Raw genomic sequence first — 16,364 nt, forward strand, 5'->3', positions numbered from 1 at the left:
GTAAAGCAGGCAGCATCCAAGATCCTCATAACCCTCGCTATTTTCTCTTCTCAGCGGGGTCGAAGATTTAAAATAACATTGAAAACACACAGCACCAAGCTCCAGGAAACCTGGAATGTTCGCAGCGTGATAAGTTGAATTCTTGATCTCATAGTTAACTCGATGTATACTGCACTGTCCGTGTAACCATAATGATTTGTTACACTCTGTTATTGTTTTAATGTGTTGATCTGTGTGGATGATATGCAACACCCGTTGAAGGAAGGCTTAACTGAAGTTTACAAACTTCTGAGAAGCCCAGATAAATGGAAAAGGCTTATTTTTCGCATTTAATGGGGTTACAAAACCGGAAATATTGGCTGTACTTCGACAAGTCGGAACAGTGGCATGGATTCTACAAAAATAAACACAACGATGGCCACCCAAACGAGAGGCCGTGAGAGATCTGGATATCACTGCCTTGTCTGAAGGGGCGAAAGATGGATCTACTCAGGCAGATGGAACGGTGTCCCTAAGGTGCGATTACCCGCTTTAACCTTCTCTGTCTGCAAGAACACAACAGGTGGACGGGCCGCTTCCCGCACCCTGGAATGACGTAAAACAATTGTCGACACCGACTATCGATCCAGATGAAGTTTGGACCCGATGCGGGGCTGGGTGATGAAGGAAACGTTCCCGGGATTAACCTCAATGGATGAGTGCAGTCTCGGTATCACCACCCCAACACGCTCCTAGGACCAGGACAAGAGGGGCTGAGCGGCGGTCATCTCAGTCGGTCTGTTGTGAAGGTCCTACAACACAGACCGACCCCGGCAGGTTCTGTCCAGCGAGCGCAGAGAGGCCGCCAGATCGGGGAAGTTAACTGCATTCACTACGCAACATCAGACATCCACCCTCGGGACCAGGCTCAATACTCACCAATGAGAACTTGTTCTCTTCACGCCCGGACAGTGAACCATCCTCCCGATTCCCCACTCTGGGGGTGATGATCCTCTCCCAATCCGGATCCTACAGATGATCCGCCGCCGGCGACCCGCTCCAACACAGAACTGAAGGGAAGTCAGGACTGTAATTTACGTCATCAGGGCTGGGGGCGGAGCCTCGGAAATAAGGCAGGTCTGCGGTGAAAAGGGAGCGGGAAAAGGGCTCACGTGACTTTCACAAACATGTGCGTCCGTGAAATTCTGCAAGATTTTGCGATTTTCGCCATCAGTTGAGATTCTAACAACAAAAATTACATAAGAACATAGCACAGATCTTGTAGCCGTGTTTAGATATACAAAGATGACAGATCGTGCAGCGGTCGACTAAGCATGCAACCTTCAGGTGTGTCTGTGTTAACTCTGTTACGGACCCGTAACGGGTTAAATGAACCAGCAGCCATAGACCACATCTGCAGTCTGGTGTTGATGTTAAAACCACTATCTTTATTAGTATCTACTTAATATAGCAACTTAAACAAGAATGATCAAAAGTTAACTGTGTTATGAGCATACAGATGTGTCAATATAACTCCCAAACTATTGAGCTCGGAGGGGCACCAGACTTAAAATCTTGAGATGGTAAGTTATGAGAGTTCAGTTCATCCATGGATTAAGGGATGTGAGAGAGATATTTGTAATCCAAGGTGAGTGTCGAGAGAAGGCCTTTATGTCGTAATCCACAGGTTCCACGGTGGTAAAACAGGAAACAATCGCCGTAGATTTTACCCGTCGTCGTTCCAAATCCACTGACGAATCATCACCAATAGTCGCTCATCACAAGGGTACCTCTAAAGGGAACTACGACCCAGGCAAGGGTTAACACATAGGTAGATTCCACAAGGTTGCCCGAATCACACAATTTGATAGCCGCTTATCGATGTGCTGGATCGATACCCAACCTACCCTTGTGGGCTCTCGAAAATTCCAAGCTGTGACCCCTCAGTCACCGGCTTCCTTCCATTGTCCAACTCCAACTGCGACTGACCTTGTGTGAGTGAGTGTCCTTGCTTCAATCAAAACAAGCTGCAGAGTCCCATAGCTCTGCCCCTCTCTCTCTCTCTTAAGGCTGATTTATAATGTGCGTCAAATGTATGCCGTAGGTACGGCGTAGTGGCGCAGCCTACGCAAACCCTACGCATACACTACGCCGTAACCTATAACCATATAACAACCATATAACAATTACAGCACAGACACAGGTCATCTCGGCCCGTCTACTCCGTGCCGAACTCTTACCCTATCCTAGTCCCACCGACCTGCACTCAGCCCATAACCCTCCATTCCTTTCCTGTCCATATATCTATACAATTTAACTTCAAATGACAACATCGAACCTGCCTCAACCACTTCTGCTGGAAGCTCGTTCCACACACCTACCACTCTCTGAGTAAAGAAGTTCCCCCTCATGTTACCCCTGAACTTTTGCCCTTTAACTCTCAACTCATGTCATCTTGTTTGAATCTCCCCCACTCTCAATGGAAAAAGCGTATCCACGTCAACTCTATCTATCCCCCTCATAATTTTATATACCTCGATCAAGTCCCCCCTCAACCTTCTACGCTTCAAAGAATAAAGACCCAACTTGTTCAACCTTTCTCTGTTACTTAGGAGATGAAACCCAGGTAATATTCCAGTAAATCTTCTCTCTACTCTCTCAATTTTGTGGACATCTTTCCTATAATTCGGTGACCAGACTGTACAGTATAAATACTCACAACAGCGTAGCCCTCTTGCGCAGGCTACGGCGCAAGCTAGTACGCACAAGTATAAATCAGCCTTCAGTAAGAATCAAACAGGAGACAAGAAAGCCGGCGGCTGACGTCACTCAGGCACTCTTTCTTGAAAATGACAGTCCACGGCAAGATACGCCTAGGGCTTCATCACAACTCTCAGCGAGGAAGAATTCGTTTTTGCTGATCTGCATTGACTGCGAACTCCTGCCGAAGAAACTGCGGATCCAGTTGCAGAGAGAGGAGCAGAGCCGAAGTCTGAAGCTTGTGGACTGGTACTGAGCGGATGGGGATGACAGTATTAAACGCCAAACTCTATCGATAACACCAACCTGAGGTGTTTTTGCCGTTTGTGTGGGGGTGTTTCGTTGCTCCCAGGCAGAGTAAAGAGCCGGTGGGAGTGTATCTCTGAGACTGCAATACCTGGCAAGCAATGCTTAAATCCGAACAGTGTCTCTTTTTAGAATCCCTGGGGCATCCGTGATTTTCAAATTCCTGCAACCATTCGATATTTCCAACAACTACTGTATTTGTTCCTGCCTCCTTTGCTCAGGTAAATTGTCAGTATGTTCTGCTTCTCTGTTCCTGCTAATTCTGTCCTCCTCATATCTGTCTGTCCTGAACCATTCATAACACCCCCGGAATAGACCTGCAGAAAGCAAGACAGCGGATAGCGTGCCCTCAGGGAGACGATGCGGCAGTTCGCATAGAGAATACACAGACACCTTTGTAACACCAGGGACACGCGGAGAATATGGCAAGGTACAAATACCAATCGGATTACAAGTGGACCCTATACCTCTGATCGGCTGAATGGTTTGTGTGCACGATTAGGCCAATGGAATGATGTGCCATCGAAGTAAAGCCTCCTCTCTTCCAGAGAAACAGACACCCTGTCTGGCCAGAGCCGAGATGAAGAGGACACTACCCAGGGACAACCCATGCAAACCCGCAGAGCCGGACAACTTGCCTAGTCAGGTGCCAAGGGACCATATGGCCCGGTAAGATAAGTCTTGACGGGCAACTTTGAAATCTCTCTGAAAGAGTCCAATGTCTCTTCAAAGTTCAAGGCAGCCGCCATGATTTCGGTGCACAGGAGAACAAAGGTAACTGGGCTAAATGATAACACGCAGTGTCACGGTCTTCAGCAGTCTTCTTGTGCATTGAGTGGTTGGTACTGGGTAGAATAAAATATCACGTTCCAGTTACATTAAGTCATTTCCAGTTGTTCTACCGATCAATCGGTTCCGCTGATGATCTCACGGCGTTGCCCTTCTACACGACTTGTCCCACCGAGAAGATGATGGTTCCTACGCTAGGATGCTGTTCACAGACCAGTGTTGCTCGCTGCACTGTTTGCAACAGTGACTTTTCTATTGCCCATGGTGCATTCAATGGCTGTAAAAGACATGTTGAGGTGAGTTTAACAGGTGTCATTCGTTCTTTAGCATAGCTAACGTTATCTAAATTAGCTGGCTGGCTGCTAAGGAGCTACTCTGTTGATGCCCTACACCACAATTAAAATTTGGTGCTGCCAAATTCTACTTGTGATGTAGAAAGGGCATTCGGCATGGTGCGTCACATTAAGACTGAATTCAGAAGACAACTGTCTCACAAAACCCTTGTGAATCTGATGCTTTGCAAAATTAACAAATTCATTGACACAGATTGCTATGAGTTTGAGACTTATGTAACTGTGTGTAAATAGTTTCAATATGTGATCAAACAAATTGTTGTGTTCTTTCATAATCAAATGTCCTTGGAGGTCGACGGGGGTGGGGGGGGGGTTATATGGGGTTGCGGAGGACGGTGGTGTGGTGCTACCTCCTTGAAATGAGTTTTTGCAAGGTGAGATGTCTGCGTTAACACAGTCATAACTCAGAGGCTGGTGGGTAAAGTATTCCCGTTGTGACACAGCACTCCTCTCTGTAACTGGATGTTGGACTTCTTGACGGGAAGACTCGGTCAGTTCGTGTTGGCAGCAACATCGCAAGCTCCATTACGCTGAGCGCTGATCACCCCCACCTCTGGCCTGTAGCTATACAACACGAGGCCACGTAACTTAAGTATTTTACCTCTAGATTGCTCAGAGGAATTCCAAAGATGGAAATGTTGAAGAAACCTTACCCGCTCCAATCAACTATAAAGGTTGTGTGCGGAGTCGATGCTCCCTGGAGGATCGGCTTCCCTAAAGAGTCTCCCAACGAATACCTGGGTCCGAGTCTTGTGTGGAAAAGGACATTCCCTAATAACCTGGCGGGGAGAATGGGATCCCTGTATATCCTTATATCCAATCCCACTGAAAGGAATCTTCATCCCTCCCTGTGAGACTTCCCAGAAAGAGGGGAATCAAGACCAGGACCAGGGTGAAGCGTGCGTAAGGCCGTCCCTGACCAGCCGGTGCTCAGTTCCTGGGTTCTGGTGAGAACAAGAAGGAAACTGGGAGAGGGAAATCTGAGCTGATGGACAAAATATTTCTTTTTTCAGGAATTTAAGAGGATCCAGGAATTCGTGTATGGTAATCAGTTGATTACGAGGCGTGGATAGCATAGGAAATAGAACGTAGAATACTAATAACATGAATAAATAAATAAACTTAGAAGTATCTGTTAAAATGGGAAACCGGGCCAGTAAGTCTTGGTCAAGGCAACTTGATCGGAAAAGTACAAGGGGCGCCCCTATGAACGACACTCGGCCGATCCCAAATGAATAAGGGCACGGAGACGAAAATTTCAAAGCACAAGAGCACAAAGTAATTGTTGCGCGACCCGCTAATTGCTCGGATTCGCCCGCAGATAAGGTTTGGTTGGAAACAGGGGACAACAAGTAACTCTGTTACATTTTCCAGTGATTTACATAGTTGACTCAAGGAGATTGGCCCTACGGGGGCTCTTTTGGTTTCGGAAAAATCCGATACTGGAAGGGAGACACTGAGACTATGGGGCGGGGGGTGGGGGGGGGGTGGAATCCTAATTGGGATTTTAATGACATGTTTTACTAAATGGGAAGAGGTGGAATCGCGGCACCGGCGCCCCAAAGTAAAGAAATGGGAACATAATAGTCGGATGGCAGATTCTAGCGTCAGTCCGACGGCCCCGTTGGGAAGCTTGTAGCCTCAGCTGGCGCCTTCGCCTCTCTGTGACGCGCCCGATGACGTCACGGAGGTTATTGCAATGGCAGTGGGACTGCGACAAAAAAGACCCCAGAACGGGCAGCCAGCCCACGCCTTGGCGGTACCGGATGTTCACTTCCCTGGACCGGAGCCCCGTCCCTGTGCCCGTTTCTTCCGGAGCCTACGGGCGTGGACGGACCCTCCGTTCACGGAGGGCCGAGTTTCCACCAGAGAGCGGAGAGCTTACACCGGATAACAAAGGAGGGGAACTCTCAATTCACCCGGATAATCGTGGACGATATCCCTGTTTTAAAATGCTGGACCCCGCCTGAGGTTCGCAGTCTGATCAGAGACGCCCTGATTTATGAAGCTGTAGCGTTTCATAATTGGCTTACTCGGAACTGTCAAATATTTACCCAGCCGCCTGGCGATTTACGGGCGCTGCTCCGTATCATATACGGAACTTCCAGGGCTGTGGCGGAACCCAACTTCTCGATGCCAAGGCTACTCCCGAGAGAGACTGGCCACCGTCAGCCGGCGAGGAAGCCAGACAGGCTCTGAAAACGTGGTTGTGCGAAATTAAAGGCCCTGTTCCTGTCGCAGCCCCACAACATGGAGACTCCAGAGAGGTTACCCGGTGCACGCTAAAGAAAGGAGAGACCGTCAATGGTTTCATAGACCGGTCAAATACACCTGGGAATTTAATGCGGAAATACCTCTGGACCAGCTAAATGCCCCGTGGGCCGTACAAACCATCCTGAACTGCCCCCGACCCGAGCTCGGCCATACCTTTTAATTGACCAATTTGAATTGGCAGACCCAGTAACAGATGTGGTAATCCAGACCCTGACCAACATGGAACGAAATGGGTTGTTTAAGATCACGGGAGAAAGGGGGTAGTACATACAAAAATGAGAGTGGAAGGCCGGAGTTCGGCCAAGATCCCGGGACAAGGGGCAGTACGTGTGTCGGAAATGTGGACGGAATGGGCATTAGGCTAGAGACAGCTGAGGCGGCGTGGGTGGAAGGGATAGGCGAGGGCAGTGAGAAAGGATGGCCCGCGAACACCCCTGGGGAAGTGACACATTTCACTTTGCGTGAGCCCTTCGGGTCCCAGTAGGGAGGTCACGAGGGGAAGACGATACAAGCGGCGATGGTCAGGCTCCATGTGAACCCGCAGGAGGATCTACTCCTGGATGTAGAAATAGCTAAGAAACCAGTACATGTCCTGATCGATACCGGCGCCACTCTATTGTCCGTAAGCCCCTCTGTGGCACTGCCTGAGAGCACTATTACTGTAAAAACCGTGCGGATAGCCGGAGTCCCCATGACGGATCCATTTTCCCAGCCCGTCGAAATTAGAATAGGGGGGAGAGGGATTAAGGAAAAGTTTGTTATAGCCAATAACTCACCCGTTACTCTACGAGGACGCCAGGCTTTGTGCGAATTGAACGTGGTAATCCATTGCACTCCCGCGGTATGATACCTCGAGCTTCGCTCTGTGATACTCCAAAAAAATAAAATGGGACACACATAAACGCAGGCGGCTTTATATGCCCGGGATATAGAGGGACTCCCCGGGGGAAATTGGCTATGGCAGGGAATAATGGCGGAAGTGAGGAAATCGGAGATTCTTGGGAAATTTTGTGAATACCTGCACCTTGGCAAGGGTTTTGCACTGTCCCGCCGCCTTCCGAGACCCCGATCCCGACCATGATGATATAAAGTGACTTCCGAATGTGAAGGCACGTTAGGGTCCATTTCGTTTAGTGGGGTCATGGAGTTTGGCCCAGAAGGACTTGCTGCCGAAGTCCATTAAGACCCTGGCCTTTTCCATGCTCAGACACAATTACTCCTAAAGACACAGACGCCCAGTGCCTTTTCAGCCCTGAAACCCCATTTCATGCCAAAGGACTTAGGCCCCATGGTGAGGAGATTACTGGTCGACCTGCCCCAATGAAGGGAACCCAGGGTGCGATTCCTGAACCCCAAAGCCGGCATTATTATGGTTATCCCCAGGCAAGCAGAAGGGACATGTTCTCGTCATCATCCCCCGCCCGCTCCGCAATCCCACTCGTCAGGAACTGCCGTCATTCAGCAGGTGAACCCAGAATTATGGGCTCAACGTTAATATCAGGCAGGCCTTGTCAAGATAGTAACCCCCCACCGGGTGAATAAAGCAGACTAGGCGCCTACCTACCCGACAGTACCCCTGTCGCTGGACGCCTTGAGGGGCATCAGGCCAGCGATCGAGACCCTACCACAACAAGGGGTGCTTCGGCCCACTCAGCGCCCTTGCAACACACCTATTTTGCCGGTCTCTAAACTGAGAAGCCCTGAGCAATGACGGTTCGTACAGGACCTGAGGGCCATTGATCAAGTCGTGCAACGGATTCGGCCTGCTGTGCGGACACCAATGTTACACTGAACTCGAATCCCTCCCAAAGCCGCTTGTACACTGTAACCGGCTTCAGCTCTTCCCTCATCGCCATCCCCCTGTACGAAGACAGCCAGGACCTACTTGCCTTCAGTGACAATGGCCAACACCGTACACTGACCGGACTTCCTCAAGCACACACGGAATGCCAGGCTGAATGTGCCGCTGCGGTCAGAATCAGTCCGGCTGATATACCCCTCTCTGAAGGTAGCGCTCTGTTACAGTACGCCGACGACTTGCTACTCGCTTCACAAACTCTGGCCGCATGTAGAAAGGGCTCCATTATAGTTTTAAATCACCTGGCGGCCAAGGGTTATCCAGCCTCCCTGTCTCAGTTCCAGTACAGACAAACAATAATCACCTACCTGGGGTGTACATCGCAGGCGGGCGCCGAACCTACTTCTGCCGTCACACGGGTTCCTGAGTAGACAGCAAAAAGCAAATGATGACGTTTCTAGGCATGACAAACTCTGGTAGGCACCGGGTCGCCGAATACAGGATCTGCGACGCGACCCTTCGGGAGGATTTGATACGAATTGTGCCGGAAATCATCCAATGGACGGAGCAAATGCAAAAAAGAAAAATATCCTTCACCGTCCAAAGAGGCGTTAACGCAGGCCAGCGCACCAGCCAGGACTACCGAACTATCGGGAATCCTTCCAGTTTTTTGTGCATGGAAAACAGGGCTATGCTGGGGCTGTCTTGACCTAAAACACGGTGAACCTCGGCGGCCTGTAGCCTACTATTCGACCCCTCCGCACCCCGTGTCCGCGGCCTGCAGTGCCGCCTCCGCACTGCGGCCGCCGTCGCCTTTGTGGTGGAGTAGGCCAGGCCATTGGTCTTGGATCATGACCCTGCTGTCCTGACTCCCCACGCAGCGCTGCCGCTACTCATCTCAGCAGCCACGCAGCATTTTACCACGGCTCGCCGAACGGGCCATAAATGATGCTGCTAAGTAAACGGAAACTCTCTTTTCAAAGAGCACCAGCCCCAGATCCTTCCACCTTAATGCCTCTCCCTGGTCCTCCCGAAACCAATTACTGCGTGACAGTAGTCGAGGTGGTCACCTTGCCCCTGCCCGATCTCTTAGCTATCCCCTGGATAATCCCGATGTCACTCTCTTTACGGAAGGCTCCCCCTGTAGACTCAATGATCATACCATCCCGGCAGGCTGTGCAATTGTCACATCCGACGAGACACTGAAGGTAGTCGCCGAAAACCTACGTATATCCGCTCAGGCAGCTGAGTTTTCGTTTTAACCCAGCCCTGTGTTCGGGCCGCCGGCAAGAACTACATTGACTCTTGTTACGCCTTTGGATTCGTACAGGAAAGTTGTCGAGATGGTCACCTCGCGCCGGCCCGATCTGTTAGCTACCAAACCCCGGCCTCTCAACAGCCCCCAGCACCCCACCCCCAGATAATCCCGATATTAATCTTTTTTTACAGACGACTCCTGCAAGTTCAATGATCATACGATCCCGGCAGGTTGTGCGATTGTCACACCCTACGAGACATTGGAGCTGGCCACCGATCACCTGGGCACATCTGCTCAGGCAGCTGAGTTATTCGCTATCACTAAAACCTGTATTTTGGCCGCCGGGAAGATCGATACGGACACTGCTTTCCCCTTTCGGGTGGTACACGATTTTAGGTCCCTCTGGAAATTAGGGGTTTTATTACATCATCTGGGAAGCCTAAACAACACGCCAGTTTGATGGCTAATCTGCTACAGGCGGTGCAGGTGCCGAGTCGTTTAGTAATAATGAATTGCGACGCACGCACTGATGCCGCGGATGGCGCGACGGCGGCAACGCGGCAGCAGATAAAGCAGTTAAGCAGGCCGCTGCGGGAGACGAGCACCTACAAAGACCTGTCCAAGCTGTGTGTAAAGTTACACCGCCCACCGGACCCACCCCACAGGACCCAGTAGCGGCCCGACGATCTGCCCCACCGCAGGGAAAACTAAATGTGCTCCTGACTCTGCGTGGCGCCGCCCTGCTGGCGGCCGGTTTGCATCCAGAGTCTCCGACCCGCCCTCGTTCGCGTAAGTCACGGGCGGGGGTATGTAGGGAAAGCAGATATTATACACCAGGTATCAAAACAGTGGGTGTCACCAGGTCTATCAGCAGCGGGCGAGCACACTGTACAAGGTTGTGAAATTTGTCAAATATATAATACAGGAGATTCGCCCGCTATATTCGACCATCTTCCCCCGGCAGAGGTTCCTTTCGCCTAGCTGCAGGCGGACTTTGTGTACATGCCGGCTCGGGAACGGGTCGAATAATTGGCAGTTGATGTTTTCTAGTGGTTGGAGGCCTTTCCGACCCGAAAAGATGGTACCGGAATTGTGGTCAAGTCCCTGATGAAGGATATCGTTCTCCGCTTCAGGGTTCCTCACCAAAACAATAGGGACAGGGGAACCCACTTTACCCGGAGGTTAATTAATGACTTGAGTCGGGCTCTGGGCTTGGGATGGGAATCACACCTCCCGTATCAAGCACGGTCCCTGACCTGTTGGAACGATTGAACGGGGTATTAAAAGATACTCTGGCTAAAACAGGTCAAGTATCTGTGTTAAACCCCGAGGCGCTGCCAATCGTCCTGTACACCTTACGAAATCAGGACAACCGAATTGACCCCGTTTGTGCTCCAAGCGGGACGCCCCATGCCTGCCGGATCCCATCCCCCACTGGAAGGAGGTAACATCACTCGGATTTGGACAGATGAAAAGATCATTGAAGCAGCGAAGGCCTTTGGGGAGATTTTTTGAATGAACCAGAAACATGTAGAGTGGGGACTACCTCCGCCGGGGGAGGGAAACACTCATCCATTTATGCCACGTGACGTGGTATACGTACAAACGTTCAAAAAATAATTCTATCTCTCTCCCCGGTGCGAAACACCGTACCAGGTACTTCTCGTCAGTCGAACTGCGGTCAAACTCGAAGGGAAGGCCGATTGGATCGATGATATTCGGTGCAAGAGGAAAATACCCGTCGACTTCGAACAAAGCTGGCACCCCCTGCTGATATGGGCAGGAATGAAGAGAACATTGGTGGGGGAGGGGGAAACAGGAGAGCATATCACACGTACTACCTAATACGTTAATGCGTATGACTGACGAATATGCTAACGTTGGAAAGAACCCAGCAACAAACGGAAGCCATCACAGCTGAAGTAGTTTGCAGAATAGGATGGCCGTAGATGGCATACTCGCCAAAAAAGGATGGTGGTGGTCCTTTCATGGACTCCTGGGGGAGCAGTGGGCCACAATTCCCCGTTACGGCCTAATCCCGTTCTTAATCATGGTGGTGGTTACTTTATTAAAATGCGCGGTGCCCCTCCTGACATCTTCCTTCGCGCACACTTCCGCCAAAGGTATCTTTCCTCAGTGAACCAGGGGACCCGAGCTGCCCGACCAGCGACAGACCAGCGATCTGGAGTATGATGAGGAAACCTGTCTGGCCAAGTGTCCTTTTCCCCTTCATATGAACCCCACCGCCACCCCCACCCCCGTCCCCGTCCCGAGGAGGAGAATTGATCAGAATGATCAAAAAGGAGGGGACTGTGGTGGATTTTGGCCAACAGGATCTGGTAACTACCTTTGCGAGAATATAGAATTGAGTGTCTGTATTGCTGAATGCCTGCATCAGCAGAGAATCCTGGCGTTGCCCTTTAGCCTCCCGCTGTAGACATGAGACTACATGGTACTGTCTTCCAGCTTGCAGCTGTACACCACCAGGCCACGTGACTTCGGTGTGTTTCCCTCGAGCTTCCTTGGAACAAGACCAAAGATGGGAATGTTGAATAACTAAATCCGTTAGAATCAACAATAAACAAGGCGCGTGTACTGACTGTAACCGGAGTTGTTTCTCTCCGGAGGGACGACTCTCCAGGTCACGTAAACAAACAGACTCCTAACGAATACCTGGATCTGAGTCTTGTGTGGAAAAGGGAATTCCCTAAGAGGAGATTATCACAAAAATATCAGAATTACACAATAAAAAAACAACACATTAAAAGACGATTAAAACAAAAAAAAAACAACGCTAAGAGAAACTAAAAACGATCCAACACATTCCAGGATCCTGCTGCTGTTTACTTCAATCCGATGACCTACACGAGCGCCATCTAGTGGCAAGCATTGTTCACCAAAATTTTGCTTTAAATACAAAGTCATGAAAGATACCAGACATTAATATAAATACAATTCTGATCAGTTCAAGGGTCGGAGTCCTACAATTGTACATGGAGGTTGGACAAAATACAGGGCTATGGGTAACCCTAGGTAACTTCTAAAGTAAGAACCTGTTCGGCACAGCTTGGTGGATCGAAGGGCCTGTGTTTGCTGTAGGTTTGCTACGTTCTATGTTCTATGCTCTAATTATATTACGACCTATGCATTATACATCATACTCGTCTGGATATAATATTCCAGGATAAACATGCAAAAACTACATACTTAATAGATATTGCCATCCTAAACGCATAGAACGTACAGACATCAATAGGTTGAAAACAACAGAAAGATACCGACGTGAAAAATGAAATTGAAAGAGTATGTCTCAAGAACGGGCCATACATTGTCCAAACAGTAATATCTACAACTGGTTTCATCCCATAGTCCCTTCACAATAACATTACACACTTAGGCCTACCCGGCATCATTAATGTACAGAAAGCCACACTACTAAATACCACTCGAATAATCCGAAAGTTCATAGCAATTAAGAATGTTCATACTTCACGTTTTACCAGTTTCAGCAGAGAAAAAAAAATGAAAGTAGTAATAAACAGGCGATTGTACAGGAGTGAACGCTGAGGCGATTCAACATTCAGAATGCTCGGATGGAAATTTATTAGAAATCAGAAAGCAGAGTAGCATTGGGGTTTTCCACAGAAATTTGCACAACGATGATCAGATTGCATGAGTTCTGCACAGTTAAATAATTTTGCATAACAGGTTCATCTGATGCGAAGTCCATCTGCAAGTAAGTTCGTGCAGATTGTTGACTTTCTTTTTTATTTCATTCTTATCCGAAAGACTAAAGTAACGAATAAGTTGCATTTCTGCCGACTTGGTCTGGGATGTCCTCAGATCCTGTCCCGCTTTATTATTATCGATAGGCGAGTTGCGGTGACGAGAGCGGAATTTGGTGAGAACAAAAACAAAAGCTGGGTTGAGTTTAATCATTGGTACGAGGCTGTGGTGGCGGAATGCCGGTGCCGAAAAGTCTGTCCGTGTGCTGTGTCTCCATCGGGTTCAAACCAGTTTCATTCTCCCCGCTCCCAATTCTTCAAACACGGCCAGTGCTGTCGTGTGAACGTGGTAGGTACTGCGACCGCCTCCAAGAAAAACTTAGATAGCTTGTTTATTAATTAATAGAATAATTGACGTGAGCGGATATGTCGCTGCGCTGATGAATTGCTCTCTGAACTGGGACTGGGTTACCCCATAAATAAACGTGTTTGTGCAGCAACTTAATATCATCAGCATGTATCCGGTGTGTTGAAATATGTATTCCGAATCGCTGTAATTATTCTGATCCAATCCGGCAACGATATAATAAAGGAATTCGGCAACACTCACCGACCACAGGATGATGAAGCTGCCGGAGATGGTGAGAAGTAAGATCACAGACCTCCTCCTGCTCTCCATCTCCGGGTCACTGCGGTTCTCCGCCTTACTCTGCCCCCTCAGCCGCTTACGGACCTGACTGGCCACTAAAATGTGTCTGACTGTCAGCGCGTTGAACAGGAGTATTAACACGACCGGGAGTAATGGCGTTAGAACTTTAGAGAACCATCTATATCCCACCCACCTGGGATCGGTAAAGGAGCCGGGCTTTATAATACAGTCCCAGGGTATATTGTCAATCACTTTCACAGGACGATATCGAAAGAAGTAGGGCACACTTTTAAAACAGAGTGAAACGCCGGTTGTTGTCAAAACCACAGCCGCGGTTTTCCCGGTGTAATACTTTGCTTTCCGCTTCTGACAACAGATGGCGACGAACCGATCAGAGGTAAACATGACAGTGAACCAGACAGAACAGTCTGTGGCTGCCTGTCCCAGGGCAGAGATCACACTACACACGGGCGTGATGTCCAGGAAAGTTCCGGGGAAGTAATAATAACTGACCCGCCAAAATATGACGGCAAAGATGATGGTTAACAGATCCGCCGTTGCCATGGCCACCAGGTAGCGAGTGGTGCAGGTGGAAAGGCCGCACTTTCCACGGGACAGGATCACAATCGCCACTAAATTCACTGGGGAAACAGGAACAATAAAGAAAGAAAGAAAGAAAGAAAGAAAGAAAGAAAGTGAATTACTGTCTTGCTGTGGTGCTCGTCTCAGGTCTGAGATAAGCTGGGAATTGAGAACAATCAAACTTTGCAGACAACTCATCTCTGGAGGTTTGAAAGTTATAGAGTGTGAGTTGCTGATGCCGAAAATGCGTGTACGCTGGGTGAAGTGGTACGGTACTGGTTACCGGAACAGGACCAGTGTTTGGGAAGGAGGAATTGTCATCTAATCGCCGGGGGCCCTTTGATGAAATCAGTATAGATCTCCCAGCATCAGGTTTTCGACTGATGTGTAAAGCCAGGTTACCTCCGCAAACTCTTCAACGATGGTGATTGCCGCGTTCCCGTCACCTCCGCTCTGGCACTCTCCCCGGACAGTGATAGACTGCTCCCTCTGCTCCTGTCACTTACAAACTACAAATTTCAAATCAAGTCTCTTTCTCCCCTTCGACTCCTCCTCGACTCCCCGTTTGCCTCCCCCACCCCACAGGGACCCTCTGTTCATTTCAAATCTGCGCTGCTATTCTTCGGGTTTCCTTCAGACCATGTCCGTTCAGAAAGTTCTCAATTTCGTTTCCAAAGGGTCTGCCGGGTTTGTGTCATGTATTGCGCATGTTAGTGCTTAACCATCCAATTTCCAAAGGAAAGACAAGATGAGTTCTTTAAAACGTCTGCATCTTTAAGGATTGCTCCAGTACTGCAGCATTACTGTAATTGCTTCGGTGCTTGTTTTTTCCAGAGCGGAGTGACCTCTACAGGACACCGCTGTGTTGGCTCTGAACTCTCACTTCACTTCATGGATAATGGGGTGCGGAAGCAAAACCTGGTCCAGTAAAACACACATGCAGCTTATTTGAAATTTGACATCTCCCGATAGTTCCACGTTTAACACAGAAGTGATGTCTACTTTTCTCCCCTCCATCTCACTGGGGTTTCGCTTTCCTTGTTCCCTTCGAGCTTGCATCAGTTTCTTTAAAATTTAAAATACGTTCCGCTGTTGATACAGAATAACACTATGTAGCCCGCAAGAGGTGACAAGCACAGTGGATGATGAGAATTTACTTTCACAGCGGCTTTCCGTTGATAAATCAAAACTGCCGGCCGTGAATCCGCTAAATGTATCCATGCCCCCGAGCTTCCACTCTACATCTGTTTCAAATGCCGGTCTACTTTCAGTCGAGGCTACCGATTAAACTGGAAGGGAATCGCTGAAGGAACACAGGGTTTTGTCACAATGGCTGCATCGCACTCACGGATACACCGGCATCACAACGCTGTCAGTAACCGAACGAGTCCAAAGACCGCGCACATGGATGAGTAAATGTTAATTCGCCTCTGTTCTTACCAGGAACACCAATGACGGCAATGACCATGAACCATATCTTTCTCACACGGTAAAATATTTCAAGCATGTTGTGTGAGATTCAACCTCTTGCAGCTGCCTGCGATCTCGGTGAGAAAACTTTAAGCTGATGAATCTCCGCGGTCATTCATTTACACTTGCTCCAGCACACTGAATATTCAATACTACACAAGGCTGACGTGTCTTCCAACAGCTGGGGTAAAAATAAACATGATCTCGTTAAAGTAAAATCCCAAATTGATGAAGAATTGCAAAATCTCAGACAGATGTCGATTCGGGAAGTCAGTGAATGCTGTTGTGAAACACTCTCAGGCTCACCTCTCACTTTCATAATTGTTATTGTTGATGTTGTCCGTTCCTAGACTCCATGGTGTTTGTCATCATAGACCAGTGATATATTAGACTACAAGACGTATGATCAGAATTAGGTCAT

The 16,364-nt window shown here is 48.9% G+C and overlaps 2 protein-coding genes across 2 annotated transcripts in view; both read right to left on the reverse strand.

Moving 5' to 3' along the window:
* LOC140208360 (NACHT, LRR and PYD domains-containing protein 3-like) overlaps positions 1–1,032 on the reverse strand; it is a 49,748-nt gene extending 48,716 nt beyond the window's left edge. The window contains exon 1 of the mRNA XM_072276962.1: positions 919–1,032. The gene's annotated coding sequence lies outside the window, so the exon portion shown is untranslated. The remainder of the gene's footprint in view (positions 1–918) is intronic.
* Positions 1,033–13,621: 12,589 nt separating this feature from the next.
* LOC140207469 (probable G-protein coupled receptor 139) lies at positions 13,622–15,980 on the reverse strand. Its single transcript, XM_072275986.1, has 2 exons — positions 15,914–15,980; positions 13,622–14,532 (listed from the first exon to the last, which is right to left on the reverse strand). Exons 1-2 carry the CDS (start codon positions 15,978–15,980, stop codon positions 13,622–13,624), a joined length of 978 nt encoding a protein of 325 aa, XP_072132087.1.
* Between the last annotated feature and the right edge of the window lie 384 nt (positions 15,981–16,364).

This window comes from Mobula birostris, chromosome 13, assembly GCF_030028105.1.
Source record: "Mobula birostris isolate sMobBir1 chromosome 13, sMobBir1.hap1, whole genome shotgun sequence".
Taxonomy (NCBI): Eukaryota; Metazoa; Chordata; class Chondrichthyes; order Myliobatiformes; family Myliobatidae; genus Mobula; species Mobula birostris.

Excerpts from the sequence above, each read along its gene's own strand:
- LOC140207469 (XM_072275986.1), bottom strand. The coding sequence starts at position 15,980 with ATGCTTGAAATATTTTACCGTGTGAGAAAGATATGGTTCATGGTCATT. Across the intron at positions 14,533-15,913 it reads TGCCGTCATTGGTGTTCCTG|TGAATTTAGTGGCGATTGTG; the intron begins GTAAGAACAGAG and ends CTGTTTCCCCAG.